Source organism: Erythrolamprus reginae, chromosome 4, assembly GCF_031021105.1.
Source record: "Erythrolamprus reginae isolate rEryReg1 chromosome 4, rEryReg1.hap1, whole genome shotgun sequence".
NCBI lineage: Eukaryota > Metazoa > Chordata > Lepidosauria > Squamata > Dipsadidae > Erythrolamprus > Erythrolamprus reginae.
This window is the reverse complement of record NC_091953.1, coordinates 102,943,939-102,958,076: the sequence shown is the minus strand read 5'-3', so window position 1 is coordinate 102,958,076 and position 14,138 is coordinate 102,943,939. Positions and strand designations below refer to the sequence as shown.

Genomic DNA, 14,138 nt, shown 5'->3' with positions numbered 1-14,138 from the left:
GTGAAGAACCGCGGGAGCTGAGTGTTCTGGCTGCTGGCAAAAAGGTCGACTAGGGGAACCCCGAACCTCTGGGTCAACTGGTAGAACAAGTCTGGATCGAGTTGCCACTCTGACGGGTCCAGGGTAGCCCTGCTGAGCCAATCCGCTGTGGAATTGCTGATCCCTGCGATATGTTCTGCGGTCAACGACGCTAGATGGGTCTCGGCCCAGTTGAAAAGCCGCATAGTTTCCTCCATAAGACGTTGAGACCTTGTGCCTCCCTGGTGATTCAGGTGGGCCCTGGTTGCTACATTGTCTGTTAAGATAAGTATGTGTTTGCCCTCTACTAAGGGGGCAAAGGCCAGTAGGGCTAAAAACACTGCCCTTAGTTCTAAGAAGTTGATATTGACCGAAGCCAATTCCTCCACCGTCCATTGTCCTTGGGCCATATGTCGGCCCAGGTGGGCACCCCACCCGTATAAACTGGCGTCTGTGGTGAGGATGAGACGGTCCTGAGTGCGAAAGGGGGAACCTTCCTGAATTGCTGCGGTGAGCCACCACTTCAAAGACTCTCTGACTCTCTTTGGTAGGGAGATAATCCTTTGTGAGTGGCTGACCCTGGCCCTTTGAGCTGGTAAAAGAAACCACTGAAGGCCTCTTATATGGTGTCTGGCCCAGGGAACTATACCTATGGCTGACACCAACGTTCCTAGCACTTTTGACAACAGAGCCAGCGGGGCCCGTCTGAGGCGGATCAAGCCGGAAACCAGCCGATGAATATTCTCCTGCCTCTCGGGAGAAAGGGTTACCTTGCCTGATATGGTATTGATGATGGAACCCAGGTGCTGTAGTCTGGTTGCCGGGGACAGCTGACTTTTCTCCACGTTTATAGTGAAGCCATGCGCTTCTAGTGTCCTTATTGTTCTGGCTAGGTCCTCTCTGGCCTGCTCGGGGGACCTGGACAAAATAATTATGTCGTCCAGGTAGGCCATCAGTCTGATAGAATGAGACCGAAGGTTGGCCGTCAGGGCGTCCAGCAACTTGGTAAAAGTCCGTGGGGCCGAGGAGAGGCCGAAGGGCATCGCCCTGTATTGGTAATGGACGCCTTCTGAACAGAACCTGAGAAATTCCCGGTGTGTCGGGTGCACAGGTACGTGGAGGTAGGCCTCCTTTAAATCTATTGAAGTCAACAGGTCCCTGGAACGTATTGAGGGGAGAATAGTCTGTAAGGAGTGCATGTGGAACCTCCTGTATTTGATGTAGATATTGAGTTGTTTCAAATTCAGTATCATTCGGTATCCTCCTGAAGTCTTGGGTACCAGGAAAATCCTGGAATAAAATCCCCTGCCCACTTCTTGCTGAGGTACCTGTTCGATGGCTTGTATTTCCAATAAATGGGCAATCTCCTTGCGGATCTGCTGCCTCTTGTGTAGGTCCCGAAGCCTCGGGCAACTTACAAAGCGATAAGGAGGAGGCCCCATGAATTCCAGGCGAAGTCCTTCCGATACGGTGGCTAGAACCCACTTGTCCGAGGAAGTGAGCAGCCAGGAGGGGCTGAAGTGTTGTAGCTTCCCTCCTAAAGGTAGAGGCCCGGAGGAGTCATTTGGAACGACGATATCCCCTCTGGTTGCCTCCACGAAAGGGCCGCCTGGACTGCTGGAAGCCTCTGGAACGATCCTGATAAGATCCGCGATCATTCCTGAATGATTGTTGGGAATATTGATTCTGGTGAAAACCTCTCTGCGCCTGTCCTTGTCCGGTAGAAGCATCCCAACGTGGGTTCTGCCGTCTAGTGTAGGGAGTAAAGCGGCGGTCCTGGCGTCTATTGGACTTAAGGAGGACCTTCCTCTTGTCCTTGTCCTCTATGAGGACTTTATCCAAAATGTCACCGAAGAGCATCGATCCCTGCAGCGGAGCTGATGCCAGGCGCCCTTTTGATTTCAAGTCCGCTGGCCAATTTCTCAGCCACAACAGTCGGCGTGACGACAGTGTAGTGGCCATGCCTCTACTGGCAAACTTAGCTGCGTGTAGGGTGGCGTCGGCGGAAAACTCAGCTGCGGCCTGCAGCTTGCTGATGTCCTGGTGAAGTCTGGCCTCCTCCGGGCTGAGGCGTGACTGCAGCTCCTGGAGCCACATGATAGAGGCCCTGTTGAAGAAGGAGGTCGCGGCAGCCGCTCGGAAACCCCAGCCCGCCATTTGGTGGGTCTTGCGTAACAGGGTTTCCGCCTTCCTGTCCTCTGGTTTCAAACTCTCCCCCGTCTCTGACAGTACAAGGGCACTAGAAACCAGCGTGACTACCGGCTGGTCAATGGGGGGAAACTCCAAGAGTTTTTCCACCTCTTCGTCGAATGTGTAGAACTTGCGCTCCAAATTCGAAGGTCCCTGAGCCGCTGCGGGGTGTTGCCAGGGTTTTTTAACTCCCTCAACAAAAATATGCGAGGCCGGGATGTGGTCCGACTCGGGTTGGGGTTCTCGTAAAAGGGAAGCAGATGTCTTGCCAGTCTCTGCTTCAGGTGTCTTGGCCGCTCCTTGCAGGTCCATTACCTGCTTTGCCTTAAAAAGCAGAGTCCGAAACAGTGTGGGTTTAAACAGACCAGCCACTGGCTGCTGTTCTGGGGTGTTCTCATCCTCTGAGAATTCGTACTCCTTATCACTGTCCTCGCCAAAGTCCGGATCCTCTGAAAGAGACCCCAAGCCCGAGGGGGGCGGTATTGGCCAAAGGTTTCTTGCTTGAGTCTGAGGGCGGTTCACCTGCTGACCTGTCCCGGCATTCACTCCTTGAGCATAGACATTTGCAAACATCTCCTGTAGATCTGGAGGCACGTGCTGCCATGAACCAGTCTGGGGGCGCAGTCCCGCCGCTGTAGGTGTAAATGTAGCCAAAGGTGCCTGGGTACCCCTTCTTGGGAGTCCGGAAGGTTCAGGCCTAGTCCAGGACAAGGCTGGAGACGGGGCCTGTGGCAGCGACATGAACTGCCCCTCTGGGGACCAGTCACCCTCCTGTAGGGGCCCCAGGTGTCCAAAGGCTGACTGAGGGGTCCCAGGTTCAGGTGTGGTTGACTGCCTCTGAGTCAGTGGTACTGGTGAGGGGGAGGGGTGCAAGGCTGCCTCCAATTTCTTCTCCAGCGCTTTTATGCGCTTTTCTGCCTCTTTCAATGAGGCCACTGAAGCAGGGGACTGGGAGGGTTTTGACCTCTCCTTATCTTTCCCCTTAGCCTTTTCCTTGCTCACCACTGGGGAGCTGGCTTTCTCGGTACTGGGTTTATCCTCCATTGTACTCACAGCTCCGGTGGTTGTAACAGGTGAATTGCAAGAAATTGCCTCTCAACAGCTTCGTCACGCACAGAAAAATGGCTGCTGCTGCTGGCCTCGCCCTTGCGGCTGCGCATTAGAGCCGTAGCCCAATTTGCGCCTCTCAGCTGCCGGAAGCCCTTCCGGTTGGCGCCCTTGCGCTCCGAGGGGGAGTCTTGCCAAAATGGCGCTGCCCAGCGTCTTCGCGGGCTTTTGTGCCCACTCCCCGCTCTCGCCGCTTCCTCGGGCTCACCCAGCCCGTTCTCGGCCGTCCGGAGCTCGCCCAGGCCAGCCGCGGCGATCCCAGCGCTGGCGGCTGCGGCGGCGGTGGTAGTCTCTGCGGCATTCCTCTCGCCGCTTCACAGCTGATCCGGGCTCCGGCGCTGCTTGCGAGCCCCTCCGGGGGCCGCCGTCCTCCTCGAGCCTCCCAGTGGGGGGGGGCGGACCCCCCCACCTTCGGCTCGCAGCCCTTGTTTGACCGCTGGGGCCAGGGACTCCGGGCTGAGGTGCTCCTCTTGGGGGCAGTTCCCTCGGGGGGAAACAGCCCCTAAGGAGATCGTTGGGGGTGTTGTCCGCGGAGGACAGAGACCCCTTTCTCCAACGTTGATCAATCTGTAAGGAGACAAAAGAAACAAGATTAAACTGGTAATAACAACCATTAAATTTATCTAGCAAAACTCAGTATGTCTCTACTCTGGGACTGAGTTTTTAAAACTGAGCTCATGGGGGGACTGCAAGGGGGGTGGTACCTATTATTATGTAAATTTTTTACTCAGTCTCTACCAATAGGATTGGTTAAATACCCATGTTGGACTCTCCTTCCAGATGCAGTGGAGAAAATGTTATTACAAACAAAATGTAAGAAAAATAAATCTGATGGTTGAACAAATAACTTTGAGAAAATATAATATCCTAAAAACATGTTAACACATTACAAAACTCCTAGGAACCCATAAGAGCTGGGGTGGTGCAGGACTGCAGGCTACTTCAGCTAACTGCTAGCTGTAGTTCAGTAGTTCAAACCTCACCACTGGCTCTATGTTGACTCAGCCTTCCATCCTTCCGAGGTGGGTAAAATGAGGACCCAGATTGTTGGGGGCAATATACTGATTCTGTAAACCGCTTAGAGAGGGCTTTAAAAGCACAGTATATAAGTCTAAATGCTATTGCTAATGCTATTTCAAGTTTGAATTTTTAGAGAACAGTTATTTTTTAATTTGAAAAACATTGTGCAGATCCAATATACTGCATTTTAATGAACTTGCAATATTTTAGATTGCAGTGATTAGTATTTTAAGTATATGGTTATCAAATTCCCACCTAGTACTGTCTTTTAAAGCAGTTATTCTCTTCAATTAACCTAACCAATTAAGCTAGTACTGGAAGAATGATTGGGATAAGGAAAAAAACAAGAGGGGTTTTTTTTGCAAAAAAGCAGACAATGCAACCAAATTAATAAATGTTATAACTGCATTGTATCCATCAACTGTAACATAATACCAATTACCTCGTGAAGTTTATATGCAAATTATTTTAATTTATGCATCTCAATGATTTGGAAAAAAAGAGAACATGGCCAAGTGCTAATTTCTGATGTGCTGCTACATTCTAGACTAAATTATGGCAGAGGATTGTCCCTGCAACCCCACTTTAACTGTGCAACTCCCATCTGTTTAGTGTATTCCATAAATGCTATGAACACTTTGGAGTCAAATTATGTTTTGGTTTTCCAAAAACTGTTAAATCTACAGTGGAACTGCATATTTGTGCAGTGATATAGTTAGAATTTGGCTTTGTATTCTCCACTGGGACACAGCTGACTCTCTAACCCAACAATTTGTTACTCTAGCAGTTCCAAGAAAAGTATGGGGTCGATAAAGAACACAGATTTGGCAACGGAGTGTTATCAAAACAGTTAATTGAAAAGATCTTCAATTTATTAACTTTGTATGATTCTAATGCTTGTTTGGAGAGAAAGAATATTACATTTTCTTAAGATCTGTTGAAAACCGACCATAAGTCATGAATTTCAGCCCCCCACTATCTCAATTAAAAATTGTTGTGCTGACATGCCTGAGACAATAAAATAAGGGCTGATCAATATTCCTTTGAACATCTGGCAACTTTCTATAGCAATGATACACTAAGAATAGTTTGTGTGTGTGTGTGTGTACGTTTATCCTGCAGTCCTTAGTTTACTTGCTAACTCTGTTTTTCCCAATAGAAGGTTTTGTTTGTTTCTGTCCTGGTAACATCTGATCCAGTAGTGGGTTCTAAATCCTGTTGCTACTGGTTCTCTCATGTGTGTGTGTGAGCGCACAATGCTTCTGTGCATGTGCAGCAGCATCCCAGGCGGTGGATGGAGCCTCCCGCCACTGCTGCTACCAGTTTGCTTAACCGGGTCGAACAGGGAACAACAACAACCCACTGCTGATCTGATCCTGTTCTTTCTGGATTCTTTCTTGCCATAAAAATAATTGGTGCTATACAATGGCACCTCTACTTAAGAAATTAATTCGTTCCGTGCCCAGGTTCTTAAGTAGAAAAGTTTGTAAGTAGAAGCAATTTTTCCCATAAGAATCAATGTAAAAGCAAATAATGTGGGCAAACCCATTAGGAAAGAAATAAAAGCTTGGAATTTGGGTGGGAGAAGTAGGAGGAAGAAGAGGAGGAGGAAGATAGTCGCTGCCAAAGGAAGAAGGTGAGGTGACAGGAATCAAAAAAATCCAAAAGCTGCCCAGAGCGAAGGGAACGTTTCTTTTCTCTGGGTGCTGGCAGAGGTTTATTCCCTCTCCAAGTGCCCACAGAAAGGAAAATGCTTTGTTTGCTCTGGGCTTCCAAAGTCTCCTTAAGCACTACCAAAAGGCTCTTCTGGCAGCCCAGAAAAGCCCGAGATGGCCGGGATTAAAGGGAGAATGGCAGGAAACTAGCCGGGCCTTCGTGCCGCTCTCAAATTTCCTGGGAAATTTTTCCAGGCTCGGGTTCTTAAGTAGAAAATTGTTCTTAAGAAGAGACAAAAAAATCTTGAACACTCAGTTCTTATCTAGAAAAGTTCTTAAGTACAGGCATTCTTAGGTAGAAGTACCACTGTATTTGTAAACCCATTTTACCACTGTGTGTTACAGATCAAAGGCCTTGTAGTGGTATTCTCAAATAGCTGACAAACATTTACAATTTGCTAGTCTACACAGCCTGATTGATTGAGCAAAATTCAATGGCATCACTGTTACCATCCTTCCTGACAAAAGCAGAGATCTTTTGAAATACCCATTGGAATGCTCCATGAATGAAACAGGACCCAGGATTGGACATCTATTCCACACATTTTTAGATTACCAATCAAATCTTTATTATGATTGTGGACTAGTATTAGGAGCATAGGATACGGGATAAAATTAAAAACATATAAGATATATCAGCATCTAAAAATATGGAAAGCTAGAACCCACATTCTAGTTCCGTGAGGCCTGTTGTAGTCTCCGGATGGCATTAGAGACACATTTTGAGACAGGAAGGGTTAATGTTAGAAATTTGAATTGTGCAAAATTGGAAAAGGAGCCCAGCTAAAGAAGTTGTGTTATTGGTTTGGCTTCAAATAGCTTGAATTGGGGAAGTATTTAAAAAACAATAAAGACCAGATATGTATGAAGTCCAGATATGTATGAAATTACTGTCTATTTTGCACTGTCAGATGCCCCGGATCCTATTTAGTTTTTGGGGAAGAAAACAAGAAAAAAAGATCTGCCTCCCAGCATCCAGCTGACTAACGTCCTTGCAGCAAACAGCAAACAGCCTGTTTATCTTCAGCACATTATCGCATCTTGATTTAGGTGATTGGCAGTTGGATCGGCCTCCCAGAATAACATTGATCAGCTGTTGCAGGCTGTGGGGATTGCCACACTTGTTGCCGCCTCCATTTACCCCATTTTTAGCCTCCACGTGCTCCGTTTTTGACCTCAACATGCCCCATTTTTGGCCTCCGCCGGAAAACATTTTCAGCCTGTTCCAGGTAACGGGGATTGTCACTGCTTTCTGTCACCACTAAGGGTGGGAGCCGGCGGATGGGCAGCACTTTGGAAACATTCACAGACATTTCCATGCATTTTTTTGGGGGGGGGGGAGGGGGAGGGAAATGCATCTTATAGTGCGAAATATACGGTACTTTCTCTGGCATCAGAAAGATCGGTTTGTTTGTTTGTTTATCAACAAGTGCAAGAAAACAGGACACATGAAAAAAATGGAACAAATAAATGGACAAAAAGAAACAAAACACAGCCATAAACACATACAATAATTACTACAGTAGGACTGGTATGGTATGCATGCTGGTGCACTTATGCTATGCATGCCCCCCCCCCCCTTTTTTTACATTGGAGCAATGTGCTATAGCTTAGGTTAGAAGGCCAAAGACTTCAGCCAGTATCTGATTAAAGTTTTGTTAACTCAGCACAAGCCGGCTGGAGAGTCCTAATCAACCAATTAAGGTCACAGAGCTGAGCTTGTTAACTTATGCTTAGCACTTATTAGGGAAGCGCTACACTGAGAAAAGTTGTTCCGGAAATCACAGCTTTCTACATACTTAGAAACCTGTACAATATTTGATTTTAAGGCTAAGCTTGCAAGACAGAGAGGGCACATCCTCTTTTTGTCAGACTTCTGAGAACCCTAATCCTGCCAGATGCTTTAAAATAGATTTCTGAAATATTGGGAAAAAAACCCCAACCTTAAGGCCCTGTAATTTAAATTATACGATGTACTCAGGGGTGGGGTGCTAGCCGGAACGCTAAATTGGGCTCCTGGGGGTGGCTTATGAGTGCTTGTGGGGTCAGCGCGATTTTGCTTCTGCACCTGTGGAGATAGCAAAATTGCACATGGAGCCGCAGGTGCACCCATGTTTTGGCGAGGTTTTTTTGCTTCCATGCATGCCAAAACACGGGCGCACCTGCGACTCTGTGTGTGATTTTGCTATCTCCACAGGTGCCGAAGTAAAATTGCGCTGACCCCACAAGCACTCACGAGCCACGGTGGCAAGCCCAATTTCGTGTTCCGGCTGGAGCCCACCCCTGGATGTACTGAAATAGCAAAATGTTTGGCATTGCTAGGTGTTGTGCTCAAAACAGTGGTGGGCTCCTGCTGGTTCTCACCGGTTCTCGCAAATTGTATCTTAATTTTTCTGAGTAGTTTGGAGAAGCAGTTGTTGGGACAAATTTTTCCCCACTTTACAGAGCTAATCCTGCAGAGAATGCAGGAAGGAAAGATTCTACTGTGCCTGTATTTCTCGCCTAATCCTTATCTTAATTGCCGCCCCTGTGACTTTAAGTGTTTTCAGAAACTGCGTCTGGGTTAAGCTTTCTTACATTGTAACAGCCTCAATAGTTCTTGGCAATATGCCCAGACTTTCAGTCTATAGCAGTGGTTCTCAACCTTTCTAATGCCGCGACCCCTTAATACTGTTCCTCATGTTGTGGTGACCCCCACCAGTATTGGGCTGCCCCCGCTATGCCTGGGATCGCCCGATTTGTTAGTGAAAACAGCGATGCATGTGCATCTGTGCACTCCCGGCATGCCCCCTTTCCTCCTATGCACCCCCATGTAAGAATTTGCTTCCGTGGATGTACGGAAGCAAAGAAATCGGCAAAAATCGGCAAAAATCAGTGATTTTCAGCCTTTCTTTGCTTCTGCGCAGAAGCAAAGAAATAAGTGAAAATAGCTGAAATCGCGTGGATGTGAATGTCCTCGTGTGAAATTTTGGAAATGTTTGCCGATTTCTTTGCTTCCGCGTATGCGCAGAAGCAAATTCTCGCATGGGGTTGTGCACGTCTGCTGCTGCTTGCACTTGCTAGCCGCCAGGACCAATCCAGGAGAAAAAGATAAATGCGGCCCTTCACTGTCCCCAACCATGAGTCTAGCACCAATTCTCCCAACAGAGCATTAAGCTAATTGGCAGGAAGGTCAGAGGAACACCCCCACAGTAAACTGATTGGTTGGATTGTAAAAATATGTTCCAAGGCGCCAGAATAGAAGCTTTAGTTCCTAACACCATGGGAAATTTGTCTTTTCCCATGATCTTAGGTGACTCCTGTGAAAAAGTCATTCGATCCCCCCAAAGGGGTCCCGACCCCCAGGTTGAAGACCACTGGTTTATAAGTAAGCTTTTCTGGAGTTCCCTCCACCCCCGGAGCTTTTTTGTGGTTTTCAGGAAGTCCAGTTGCCTCTTGAAAAATACTTTTTTGGGACAGGAGTCTCTTGCACTGCTTCAGAGGGGCTGAGCTACATGATTGCTCACAAATAATAAGTGGATCCTCCTTCCAATTTGTTATAGTTTGCTCTCGTGATAATATGGTATAATAAAATAACACCAATTGAAGAAAATTAGCACACACACCTCTCCTAGAAGAATGAAATATTTTGAGAAATATTAAAAAGGAAGAATATATTTCCCTGGATGAGAAATGGAGAAACATGTTTTCTTAGAAGAAGAAAGCAGTCTCCACTTTCCTTAATAGCCCACACAAGATGTCAGCACAAAAGAGATAGATAGTTATTCCCAATGGCAAAAATTCCCTGCAGAAAGGTCTGACCAAAGACAGAATGGGTTTAGCCCTCACTCAAGGTGTTAATTTGTTAATTGGTCTCTTTTGGCTCAGCATTTTATAGCCCAAATATGCCCACCCACTTTCTGAAGAGCTTAAATTACCTCTCTGCTAAAGGATTCCACTTTATGAGCAAGAGTTGGCTGTATTTTAACTATTTTAATTCCTCTGTGGGTGCTCTGGCACCCTGCATGATTTGTAACTCTGGGTTGCAGGTATTGCTGAGGATAAGAAAGGTATTTGTGACAGCTATGACTCATTTATCTTCAGTGTGTATTCCCCCATTTCTAATCTAATGATCGATATTTAGGGCAGCTTTTTGTAAGCAAAGAAACTTTTGGTATTTTTATACAGGTAATCCTTGATTTACAACAGTTCATTTAGTTGACCATTCAAAATTACAATGGCACTGAAAAAAATTGACTTATGATTGTTTTTCACACTGCAGCATCTTCATGGACAGGAGGCTAAGCACCCCTTAATGTGAATGACATCAAGGTGGCCACACCTACTCAGTCACATGACCACCAGCCACGCCTACACAGATAGTCATTAGGACAGAGAACTGGTTGTTAAATTATTTAAAGCCCACCACTGGTTTAAAGTATTAATTGCTTCAACATAACTAAATCTCTTACAGATAATTCTTCAAGTATCAGCATTCCTCCAAGTCAGATCAATATTAAAGCAAACCAAAACTCTTCCCCTTCTTATTTCAGATATACATTTATATCTAAATATAGCAAAAGTGAGGTGTCAAAAACATCAAGAGGGTATTTGCAGATGTATGATCAAAGTCTAGTCCCTTTTTTATGTGTGTCACACATGCAATTCATGAATGAAGTAGCAGGGCTTCTATTGTACAGTTATTGATGCAATTTTGGCTTTTTTGACTACTCTTGCAGCTGGCCTGCTTAGAAATATGTAATTACGTTGTACTATTGGTCAAAAGAAAGAAAAAATAATAATTCCAAAAAATATAACTTTTATTTCTTTTCTACAATATTCTCAAATATTTTACGCCTGTTTTGGAGTCAAATAACTGAGTTTTCTGAAATAGTACAGTATCTATTTTTATAGGTAGATAGCTGTGTAAAAATATTTTATATACAGCTAACATGGTTTCACAATCAGTACAGTAGCATCAATTTGTGAAATCACAATTATTTTTTAGTATTACTGGTAGGGATAAGGACTGAATATATGACAGATCATTTGTTGCTATATGCCACTGAGTTCAAGATAAGTATTTTTTAGTTGAAAATTCCCAAAGACACTCAAATCAGTCTATTCAATTTGCTATTCATTACCACACTTACAGATAATTAACAGGAAATGAGCACCACTGCAATAAAAATGAAAAACCAGAGAGATGAAATGCTTGCCAGAATTCTAGGGGCTCTGAACATTTGCAAGTGAAAGAAAAACTATTGATAATTAGAACACTGGAATAACTGCAATTCAGGCTACAAAATAAACTGTTAATACGCAATCATCACAAATGTTTTTTTATTTACTTTATACATAAGAAGTGGTTCTTTATTACAGAATGACTTGTTAAACTTTCTATGCAAGTGAAAGACCTAGGGCAGGTGCCGAAAGAGCGTGGGCATGTACTATTGCCCATGCGCGAGTGCCCACACCCATAATTCAATGCATGGGGAGTGCGAAAACAGCTTCTCTTGCCCTCCCGGAGGCCCTTTGGAGGTTGTTTCCCAACTTCTGGTGGGCCCAATAGGCTTGTGTTTCACCCTCCCCAGGTTCCAAAAGCTTCCCTGGAGCCAGGAGAGCGTAAAAATGTCCTCCCCCCCCCGAGGCTCTCTGTCATCAGGCATGGGGAAATTGAAATATTCTTTCCCCCTAGACTTCTACATTTTATGTATGGTATGTTTGTATGTATGATTGGTTTTAAAACAAGGGTTTTTAGCTCTTTTAGTATTGGATTGTCGTATGTTGTTTTTACCACTGTTGTTAGCCGCCCCGAGTCTACGGAGAGGAGCGGCATACAAATCCAATAAATAAATAATAAATAAAACAAAAACACCCTTCCAGAGCCTCTGTGTGAGCCAAAAATCAACTGGCTGGCACACACATGCACGTTGGAACTGAGCCAAGGCAATATCTTGTGTACCAGCAGATATGGCTCTGCGTGCCACCTGTGGTACCCGTGCCATAGGTTCGCCATCACTGACCTAGGGCATATTGGGCAAGTCTTCTTTATTGCCTAACCATAATCCAACAAAAGAGATACATTTACATTAGTATTTGTTTTGTGGGAATGAGTTATGAATTCCAATCTTTCACAAATAAACAAGAGCAGAACATACTATCTAATTATGACTAAACAAACATCCAAATAAAAATATTGTGAATCTACACATAGTTCCTGATCAATAAATCAATTTTTATTACAGTCACAAAACAGCATTAGCTCCTGATATAATAAGCTGAAGAGGTAGGTGGATTCATCTGGAAAATGAAATAGTGGAGGACACAATGAAAGGATGAAAGCACAATCAGGTTGAAAGATAACAATCATCATCTAATCCATACTCAACTTGCAGTGGTGGGAGGAGAAGCTAATAAGACATTTTGTCTTGGTTGATTGCACACAGTTATCAAAAGCAACCTTTGAAGGCAACACAAAAGACCTAGATACACAAATAAACCTTTAATGCTTCTTTATTCAATCATCAACTGTTTTTAAGCACGAAGAAGATATATATTTGAGACGAGAGGTAAGAACAACTGTTTTTGACAGAAATGTTTTTGAAATATAATTGTATTATTGTATTGCTACAAAGTGGACATCATTTGCATGGAGTTATGCATGTAGAACAACAACTGTTTCATGGGTTAACTTGCTTTATATATTTTGAGGAAATAAGATAGATCAATTTCAACTTCCAATACATTTTCATTTTGTGAAATATACAGTAGTTATCTAAGACAGGAATGCCTCCTGTAGAGAGATTTTCAGCATTTTTTGAAATAAAACAACAACCAAAGTTATATTTTGTTGGGGAAGTCGACAGAAGAATTCGCTACAGCCAAATCTTCTGTAGAATAAGAATGTGCTGTGCATTTAGAAAGGGAATTTTGCAAAGCTCATTACTATATATTAATGAATTATCTCTTTACATTAATGCAATACAGTTCAGCAATCGATTTAGGGGGTTTCTGTCTGTCCATGTTTGTATATATGTAGCTGTTTGGTTAGCAATCCCTACGGAGATGCACACCACTGGATCTCCTTAGAAGTGGCCATGCTCGGACTCCTGCAAAATGTAAAACTCTTAAACTACTTTGAGGAGAGCCTTTTCACTCAAACAGTGCACTTTCCAAAATGCCATCTTCAAATGATTTGTACAGCTATAACACAGAAGACATAGGTTTTAGAAACATTATCTGTCTAGTGATGGTGAAATAATTTTCTTAAGAAAACAGGTATGATGAGTGATCAGCCGCCACTGATTTAAACAACAAACCACATTTGTCAATGAATACATAATTCCAGGCAAAGAAACAAACTTTTAAAGAGTTTAACTGAGAAATAGTAAAAAATGAATTAAGCTCTAGTTACCCCTTACTCAAGATTTAGATCAGTGGTGGGTTGCTCCCAGTTTGGCCCAGTTCTACGAACCAGTAGCACCAGCAGTGGGAGGCCCCACCCACCCGCCCAAGACGCTTGGACTTGACTGAATGGAAACCATCATCATGTGATTACTCACAAGGCTGCATATATAGGGGTTGGATACTGTAGCCTAGAGCAGTGTTTCCCAACCTTTTTTGAGCCGCGACACATTATTCATGTTTTCAAAATTCTGGGGAACACTGAAGGGGGGGGGCGGGGGGGCTAAAGAAAAGTTTGGACAAAAAAAATATCTCTTCCTCCATTTCACTCTATTTCTCCCTCCCTCTTTCTCTCCCTTCCTTCCCTTCTTTCTCTCCATCCCTCTTTCTTTCTTTCTTCCTCTCTTTTTTGCTCTCTTTCTCTCTCCCTCCTTCCCTCCCTCTGTCTTTCCCTCTCCCTCCTTCCCCCCTTTCTTTCTCTCTCTCTCTTGCTTTCTTTCCCTCTCTTTCTCTTGCTTTCTTTCTCTCATTCTCTCTCCCCTCCTTTTTCTCTCTCTCTCTTTCTCTCTCGTTCACCACGCCAGCAACAGAGAGAAAAAGAAAGAGCGAGAGAGAGCCGGAGAGAGAGTGGAGTGCGCAGCAGCCATCAGCCTCCTCGCCCTCCCAGACGTCCCCAGCGCCCGGCCTCGCGCCGCCTCCCAT

General features: G+C 44.7%; 2 protein-coding genes across 2 annotated transcripts in view; both read right to left on the bottom strand.

The window, feature by feature from the left end:
- The window catches only part of LOC139166905 (uncharacterized), a 984,072-nt gene extending 980,157 nt beyond the window's left edge, over window positions 1-3,915 (bottom strand). Inside the window, exon 1 of the mRNA XM_070751130.1 lies at window positions 51-3,915. Within this exon, the coding sequence (XP_070607231.1) occupies window positions 1,579-3,252 (1,674 nt within the window). The 5' untranslated portion in view covers window positions 3,253-3,915 and the 3' untranslated portion in view covers window positions 51-1,578. The remainder of the gene's footprint in view (window positions 1-50) is intronic.
- The window catches only part of SH3RF3 (SH3 domain containing ring finger 3), a 306,125-nt gene that overhangs the window by 112,648 nt on the left and 179,339 nt on the right, over window positions 1-14,138 (bottom strand). The gene's annotated exons all lie outside the window — the stretch shown is intronic.